At 40.6% G+C, this 8,097-nt stretch overlaps 1 protein-coding gene across 1 annotated transcript in view; it reads left to right on the forward strand.

Moving 5' to 3' along the window:
- Nucleotides 1–661: 661 nt before the first annotated feature.
- Nucleotides 662–8,097, forward strand: part of PPARGC1A (peroxisome proliferator-activated receptor gamma, coactivator 1 alpha) — a gene marked incomplete at its 5' end in the record, with an annotated part of 59,645 nt that continues 52,209 nt past the window's right edge. Inside the window, one exon of the mRNA XM_010132384.1 lies at nucleotides 662–841. Coding sequence (XP_010130686.1) covers nucleotides 662–841 — 180 coding nt within the window. The remainder of the gene's footprint in view (nucleotides 842–8,097) is intronic.

The raw sequence follows: 8,097 nt of genomic DNA on the forward strand, positions 1-8,097 counted from the left end.
TTCAGAACACACTTTGGTTGCCAGGACCCTGACATGGCTTGTAGTCTGTGCATCATTCAGTGCATTGGGCAAAGAGTACAGCAGCATCACTGACCCGTACTTTTTTATGCCCATATGGTAGCCACCACCATGACTGACCTCAAGGATTACAGTGAGGATCTGTAGAAGTGAAAGTGTGACTATCTCCAGCTTGAGCTAGCCTCCAGGGCTGAAGGCTGTAACAGGCTGTGCCTCTTTAACCTGAATGCATCAGGAAATGCGTGACAGACCTTGCCCAGAGGTATTCATCTGTAACTTCTACCTGCACTGGTTCACTCTGAAGCCAGAGAATAAGGCCATGCTTTGGCTTCTGCAGTTGGATTAATAAATCTTTGAACACAATTGTTATTAAAGAGTAGAGGGAGAAGGAAAGTTGTTGCCTCTGGACAGAGGTGTGATAGAGAATGCAGCTTATGTCCTCCTGTTTCCCCTTCTCCTTTGCATACCTGTATAAAGCTACCAATGTTCTAATACTTAGTAGGTTTTTTTTTCCCAGAAACAAAGTCAATTCTAGTGACCCTGTGCCATAGCTTAATTGAGGCTTAATTCTTATCACATGATATGAAAGTTAATAGATTCCTGGTAATTAATGAGACTATTTCTGTGTTGCTGTTTCCTGCAGTGTGCTGCTCTGGTTGGTGAAGACCAGCCTCTTTGCCCTGATCTCCCAGAACTTGACCTCTCCGAACTAGATGTGAATGACCTGGATGCAGACAGCTTTCTGGGGGGACTCAAGTGGTACAGTGACCAGTCAGAGATCATCTCCAATCAGTACAGCAATGAACCTGCCAATATATTCGAGGTAAGGCAAGGCAATGCAAGTGGATGTTGCAAAGTCCTTGCTTGCTTTTTTTCTAATTTTTTTCGTAGCCTGGTGGACGACAGTTATCCCCTAAGAGACAGCAAACATGGTGATGTGTTACCGATTCTGACTGGCACACTTAATCCTTATGCTCAAAACCAGGCCTGCAATCTGGAGAGAGGTGAAAAAAACCTTGAAAGGAATTAAATGAAACTTTTGATCATTGAAGAAACATAGCTGAAGAGTGCCTGAAGTGCGCTGCCCTGTGGCATCATGGCGAGGAGTTGCACAGTCATCAGCTACAAAGACAAACAAAAGTTGAAACGTGTTTGTTGTCTTCCACTTGCATTCCCCAGCAAGAAAAGGAGTGCAGTACAGCAGCTAGCTGATGAGTAGCTAGAGCATTTCTAGGAAAGGTTTTTACCACTTGGAGCCTTACTGTGCAAGGCACTTGCACGCAAATTGAGAGGTCCTTGTAGTTGATATATAGGGAAGAAAAAGGGTGAATGTGGAAGAGAAGGCAGTGAGGGCTGTCAGTAGCTCAGGAACCAGCACATTGTTTGGGATGTTTCATAGATCTCCTGGTGGAGAGCAGTTTTAAAGTAGAATGGTGGTAGGAGGAATTTAAACGTTTTCTTTACAGCTCTGCCTTGAGGATCAAGGTGTACAAGAGGAGGGTTACTGTCTATTTCTGTCTCCAGTCTTCTTTATTCTGTTGTGTAAAGCCTTCATGATTGTCTGCCTCGTGGTTACAGGGCAGAGGCAGTCATGCACCTCCTGAACCCTAACCTCCTTCCCTCGTTGATGACAGGCAGTGCAGTAGATCGTCCACTGACCGAGAAATTGGACAATAAATTGATTAGCTGGCACAAAGACCTTGTGCAACAGCAAGCCACGGGTGCTGCCTCTAACGTAGGTACCGCAGCTCCAGGAAGTATGGCTGGCCTGCTGGCTGGGGGAGCCCCGAATTACCATGATGGAGTTTAAAGGCTAGAAAAGATTAACTGAACTGATATAGTAGAATGCTTACCTAAGAGGTCCTGAATGAAATTCTTCTTTTTTGTATACCGCTCTAAACCCACAGTGATCTCCCTAATGCAGATGGAGTTACTCCAGATCAGTTACCAGTGTAATTGATGGCAGAAACTGATCCTCTCTATTCACTTCCTATCATTTACACCCAAGTAACTTGTAAATAGTTTTATTCAAATGAAATTGAAATTAGCCCTGCAAAGCCTTGTGCTTAGGCCCTCTTTTTTTTATTAGTTGTATAATGTTCCATGTCTTGTTTTACAAAGTTTCCAAACTCCATCTTGTTCTTGAATTGCAGTTGTACCGCCTCAGGCAGGGTACTGTGTGTTGGTGTGTAGGTTTGGATGGTTGGTAGTTAAGAGGCAGGGGGTGCACGGGACACATTTGCAGCTAGCATGGTAGAAAGTGGCTTTGCCTTTTTTATAACTGAGGGGATGTTTTTCCTCATTCATCAAAAGCCAAATGCAGAGGCATTTTCCTTTTGGAAAAAAATCAGTTGAAGATGCAGACTTCCAAGGTGTAAGTTCCAGAGAAATAATATAATTAAGCATCTACCAACTGTTAGCACGCATATTGTTCCAGTAAAACTAGAGGAACTTGACCACAGGCTTGTGGCTTGCCCTGTGCATAACTGCCTGGCTGCACTGGTGATCACAGCTGCCAAGTACAAAATTGTCTTGGATAGGTAGTGATGATTCCTCGACACACCTTGTATAGGAATTGTCACTTCCTGTATGTGAAAATTCCCATTCTGAATGTTGCATGTTGCAAACAGGAAGACAGCCAGGTAGACTTGTACTTAACTTCCTTGGGAAGCGGTGACATGAGATACTGGTTGTTATGTGTAACCTCTCACAGGCGCGTTTAGGTGCATCTGAGGATGAGCAGCCCTAGTGTGAAGAAACAGGTGGTGTGCAGCTGGAGGAATACATCTAGGCAGCAACTAATAGGTCAGAGATTATTAATAGTTTGGAAATGAAATATGCTGATTCTTTCCTAGTGGGAAAATTCTGTTGTCCTTTTTGAAAATGCCTGGATTTCTTCATGTCCATCAGCTTCAGTTGCAGGCTGCCTGTCTCTGACAGCACAGCTTGGCCCATGCTGACTTACCTGTAGGCTAATAATTGTGCTCTAATAGCGTTTTGCAATAGTCCAGTGCAAAATTAGACTGTTTTCAGCGTCATAGTGTGTTTATATTTATATTTCTTGGGTTTTTGGCCTAGGAAGGTGGGAATGAAACAGTTATTTTCTCCTGTCATACATTAACACTGTCTCTGTTCTCCAGCGTGCAGCTGGAAACCTTGCACTATTTCTTGCTTCTGCCTCTCTGTAATGTGACGACTGGGGGTGCTCAAGAACAGAAGAAGATGTCTTCTTCCTCCAGAGATTGTCTCACATGTTCTGTGAGGAACTATTTGTTTTAGCTGAGAGAATGGAAGTTCTGTGCAGTTTCCCATTTTGTAATCTCTAGATTTCTCCATATTGATCTGCACTTTTTTTTCTTTTTAAAGAAAATAATTCTTTTACTATTTTTTTTTCTCTTATGTAATTGTGGGAGTAGTATGTTTTATCTTACTTAAGTTTCCAGATGTGGCCTTGTCATACAAAAATAGTCATACGGTCTCTTTGGGGTGGAAAGAAAAGAACCAGAATGGCAAACAAATGTTGAGAATTCTAAGAGCAATTTTAATAAAGGCTTGCATTTCATAAAGTGAGTTTTCAAGCTTCCTGTAAATCATGACCCTGGAAGCTCACTTGGGCCGAGCACCCACAAACTTATATGCTCCCAGTGACACTGGGAGTCTCACAGACTAGAACTTATTAATAGTTATGGTAGCAACCACGAGGGAGATAAAGGTCCAATTATTCCAGATAGTATGTAACTTTTGAACATAAATCCCTGCTCTCATCTGCTTAGGTGTGATGACATGCTAGCCTTTGCCCTAGTCCTAAAACACAGCAGTGTTTTGTAGATGCACCTAATCCATCATTGTGATTTTGTACTCACATGCCAATGTAACCGATATTAGCCCCAAATCAAGCCTATACCATCTGCCCTAGCATGGAGGCTCTTCTTATCAATGTCTGTGCATATACATGTTATGAACTAGTTGATTTTGTTCTATGCACAGCTTGATCACTTCTGTTTTTCACCTAGTTTTCTTCGGCTGTTGTTCTGACTACTAGAAAGATAAAATGAAGGAGTTCTTGCGCCTCAGGGCACTGTCTGTTGACACAAGTTCATGCAAGTAAATAGTTAACAAGTCACCCAAGACTACCATTCACTTTCACGATTTGCTTCTGCGAAGAACTAGACTTTAAAAAATTGTATTCATAAAAAATCGATTTGGCTACTTTTTAGAAAATCAGAACAATTAGTTTTTCGTTCTCAAAGCCAGTGCTATGTGAAAATGTGAACAACCATTCAAATTAATATGGCACGTATGAGAAGGCTTTTTCGCGAAGTTCATGAAGACTGTTGTCCTGTGAGGCTCTTTCAAATATACTATACCCTATCATACAAGGTTAGTCATGTTCAAAATTATTTATGACCCATACCTAGCAGTATGGAGGGAGAAGGTGTCTGTGGTAGATATATCTCTTTGTTGGCATTGCTTACAAATAACCCAAATGATGTTAAGAGAAAATGCATCCCATAGATAGGCAATAACCTGTTAAAGTGTTATGAACTTGTGTGTAAAATCATAAAGATTTGTAAGTATGGTATTCTCATGCTTGGCCAAATACTTCTTCTTTAGCCTTCAGAAAGACTTCAGAAAACCCGCATTGTTTGCCCTTCTATGGATTTCATTTATTTATGTGATTCTGTATTCCAGAGAGAAGCTCACCATATTTGACAACTTAATTTTTAGTTGTTTTGCATGGGTGTAACCCAGGTTACTTTTCAAGACCATGCTATGTGCCATGCATTTGTAAAGCCTAAATAGGCTACTGTGTTTTATTGTAGGCAGCCAAAACCCGCTGTATTACAAGCAATGAGAAAGTGGGCAGAGAAGGAGATGCACAGTGAAATGCATACTGTTTTGCCCCTGACAGCAGGGAAATTCATGGAGATAAATGATTTCCTATTTATTTGGAAGGGTTTGCATCAGGAAGGTGATGAGGGTAGAGGAGAGCCTTAAACATCACCAGGGTAATTTACATGGGTTCAGATTATAAACTCCCTCATGATCTGTGGCGCTGCCAGTCTCTTTCACTATTTCAGGTTATTCATTCAAGGTTTGCAGCCAGATTGATTAATGAATTACCAGATCTTGCGTAAAATGACTTGGCCTGACTTTTAAACAGCCGCCAATGTTTTCTTTGCCAGTCTTGTGACTGGTGTTAATGGGTTCCAGAGAGCTGAACCTATATAGACTTTCTGTACTGGCCTTTCCTAGTATTTTTTCCACTTTCTAATTTTCTCCAAAACTAGTAGCCCAGGGCAGGCAGTTCAAGGAGATATAATCTCAGGGAAGAAAAAGACATAGTAGTCAAATCCTTGATGGCTAATGCCCTTCAGTGCCAAATCAGCATGATTTATCATAGCCATCTATTCAGCACAACAGAGGCTGGAGGTGAGCTGCATGGTGTACCTCACACAATATGCATAACTAGAGCTCTGAACTTTGAAGAAAAGCCTCAGAGCTATTTGCAAAGTGCTGGTGCTTAGTGAATACTAAATTACATTTAGGAAATAGTCTACTGCTACCAGTTATACTTCATTTTTATTCTTGACACAGACACCTAAATCAGAGAACAGTAACATTTCAGAGATTATGGTAGCAGTTTGGGTATGTTCCAACACTATAATAGGATCAGAATTTTAAGGCCTTTTTTATTATTACCAATAGTCACTTAGTTTCTACTGCAGCGTACTTTGTAGGGAATTACAGCTTTTACTAAAAAGATTAAAATGCTATTATGCAAATGATTGCAGTATGTTATTATGTTTACAAATTAACATCCATGGCTCAACACACAAATTAACTAACTATTCCATCTATATTATTAAGGATTTAATAAAGTAACTGTTGATAAAAATGAGGAGCTTGGAACAGTTAATAGGAACTGATTGTGATTTAACATAGAACTTTAACATTGTGTTTAATGTCCTAGATGGTATAATGGCAGAATAAAGCTTATCAAAGTGCTAAAAAGAACTGAGATTGTGTGAATGGCATAGCAGCATGTCTGAGGCCTCAGAGAGCACAAACTAAATAGCTCTGGGCCGTAACGTAGAGCGGGCAGCGTATCGGTGAATCTGAAGGTAGCACAGGGCCATGTCATATCAATATGTAGTTTCCTACTCTACTAAGTGAGTAGGTTTTTTTGAAATTCAGATTCATACACATTGAATGTTTTACGTGATAGGCACACATAGGGTACTTGGGAACTTGTGTCCCTTTAAAATGCATCCTGTAATGAAATGCTTCTGTGGCAAATGGGATTTCACTGCAGAGAGTATCGCTGTATGGCAAAAACGGGGAAGGCTGAGTTCAGGCTGAGATGACTTTACAAACAGCACTGCAAATTGCTATTCCTAGCAGTTCATAAGAGATCATAAAAGCAAACAGATAAGAGCCACTGAGGTCCTAGGGAAATGAATGTACAGTATGTGGTTACAGGATAGATTTAGTAGGGAGACCGACAACATTGTAGGTTTAATGCAACAATAAACATAAAAAGCAGAAGATGCAGATTTGGGATAGGAAACTTTATAAGAACAGTAAAAGGTAACAATGTCTCATAAAAACGGCTTGCGAGACGAGGAGAAAGACCCTCAGTTCCAGGGGAAGTAAATAGCAGGGAAAGGGCAAAAATGCCACAATTTTTATCTTCCTAAGGGCACAATGTCACGTTTCTTGTGTTCAAATGTGTTACCTTTTCCATTGTCTTGGCCCTGGTTTCTGCATTTGCTAAATAGGAGACCAGCACAATAACATTACATCTGTGAGGACGATGTATGTAAACTATAATCGTGACTAGTTATGCTGACATTTAAAAAGGCTCAAGTGGTAAGTGGAATTTATTTTATTCGAACTAGCTGCTATGTAATTGGGAAGAGTTTATGCAAATGCTCTCTATCTAGTGTTAGCAAGGTGTTCTGCTGCTCCTCCCTTTTCCTACCCGCTTGGACAAACTACAAACTGTCTAAATGCGTCTCTGTTTTAATGCAAGAGCCTTGCATGTTGGTTGAAACCTTAAGGCAGGAAAAAGTACCAAATGAGTACCAAAAAACAATTGCTTTGAAAGCTTACTGTTTGATGTATGAGGCCACCAAGACCGTTCCCCAGGCACACAATCAAGAAAATACAACTGATCCCCTTCACAGTCCCATTAAGGAGATATTTCACCTGGAGCAGCTGTGGCTTGAGATGCTCATCCTGTCTCTGCTCTGCTGAGCACCTGTCCATTGTGCAAGAGGGAAGACTAACGCTCACCAGAACAGTTGTAAGCTAATTAGGTCATTGGACGAACGTCTTGGCCGGTGTTAAAACCAGCCCTTGAGGACACCGTGTTACACTGTGTTCCCACTGGCTACGTATCTAAATACAAACTGGTGTCAGCTGCCATGCAGACAAAAATGTAATAGCCTCCTTTCACAGAGGTCATCTTAAATCCACTTTGGTCACAGTCACACTCCACATCTGTTTTAGTGAGATGCAGCTTCTTAAGGTGGCATTTGGACTTCATAAGCACGCAAACAACTGAGCTATAAATTGCTACTGCTGGAGTTATTTTGAATAAGTGTATACTGTTTCATATTTATAATGGTGAGGCTTCATAATATTCGCAGTGAATATATAACACAGATCAGTTCAACAAGCATGAAATTGTATGTTGTCAACTTGTCACATAAATAGAGCCATATTCTAGCTTACGATAATGTTGAACTAAATATTTTCTCCCTAGAACTGCAGAAAGGGTCACAAAAAAGTGGGACAGTGGCTCTGTCTCTTAGAATAACACTGCCGGAGTCATTGCTAGTGGGAAGTAAATATTTCTGATAAGATTCTTCTGGTTTTTTTCTTACCCATTTGCCTAACAACAGCAACAGAAAGTTTGCCTTTCTTAGACAAATGCTAATTGGCTAAACTGTTAAATTTATTTCACTTAATGGTTTTATTTCTCCTGTAACCTATTTTCTTTTTTGTTTTTATTGTTGCTATTTTTGCACTGTGCATCGTTGCTAATTGCTACTAAATGCACCATCTTAACCC

The sequence above is a fragment of the Buceros rhinoceros genome, unplaced genomic scaffold (genome assembly GCF_000710305.1).
Source record: "Buceros rhinoceros silvestris isolate BGI_N320 unplaced genomic scaffold, ASM71030v1 scaffold8513, whole genome shotgun sequence".
Classification (NCBI taxonomy): domain Eukaryota; kingdom Metazoa; phylum Chordata; class Aves; order Bucerotiformes; family Bucerotidae; genus Buceros; species Buceros rhinoceros.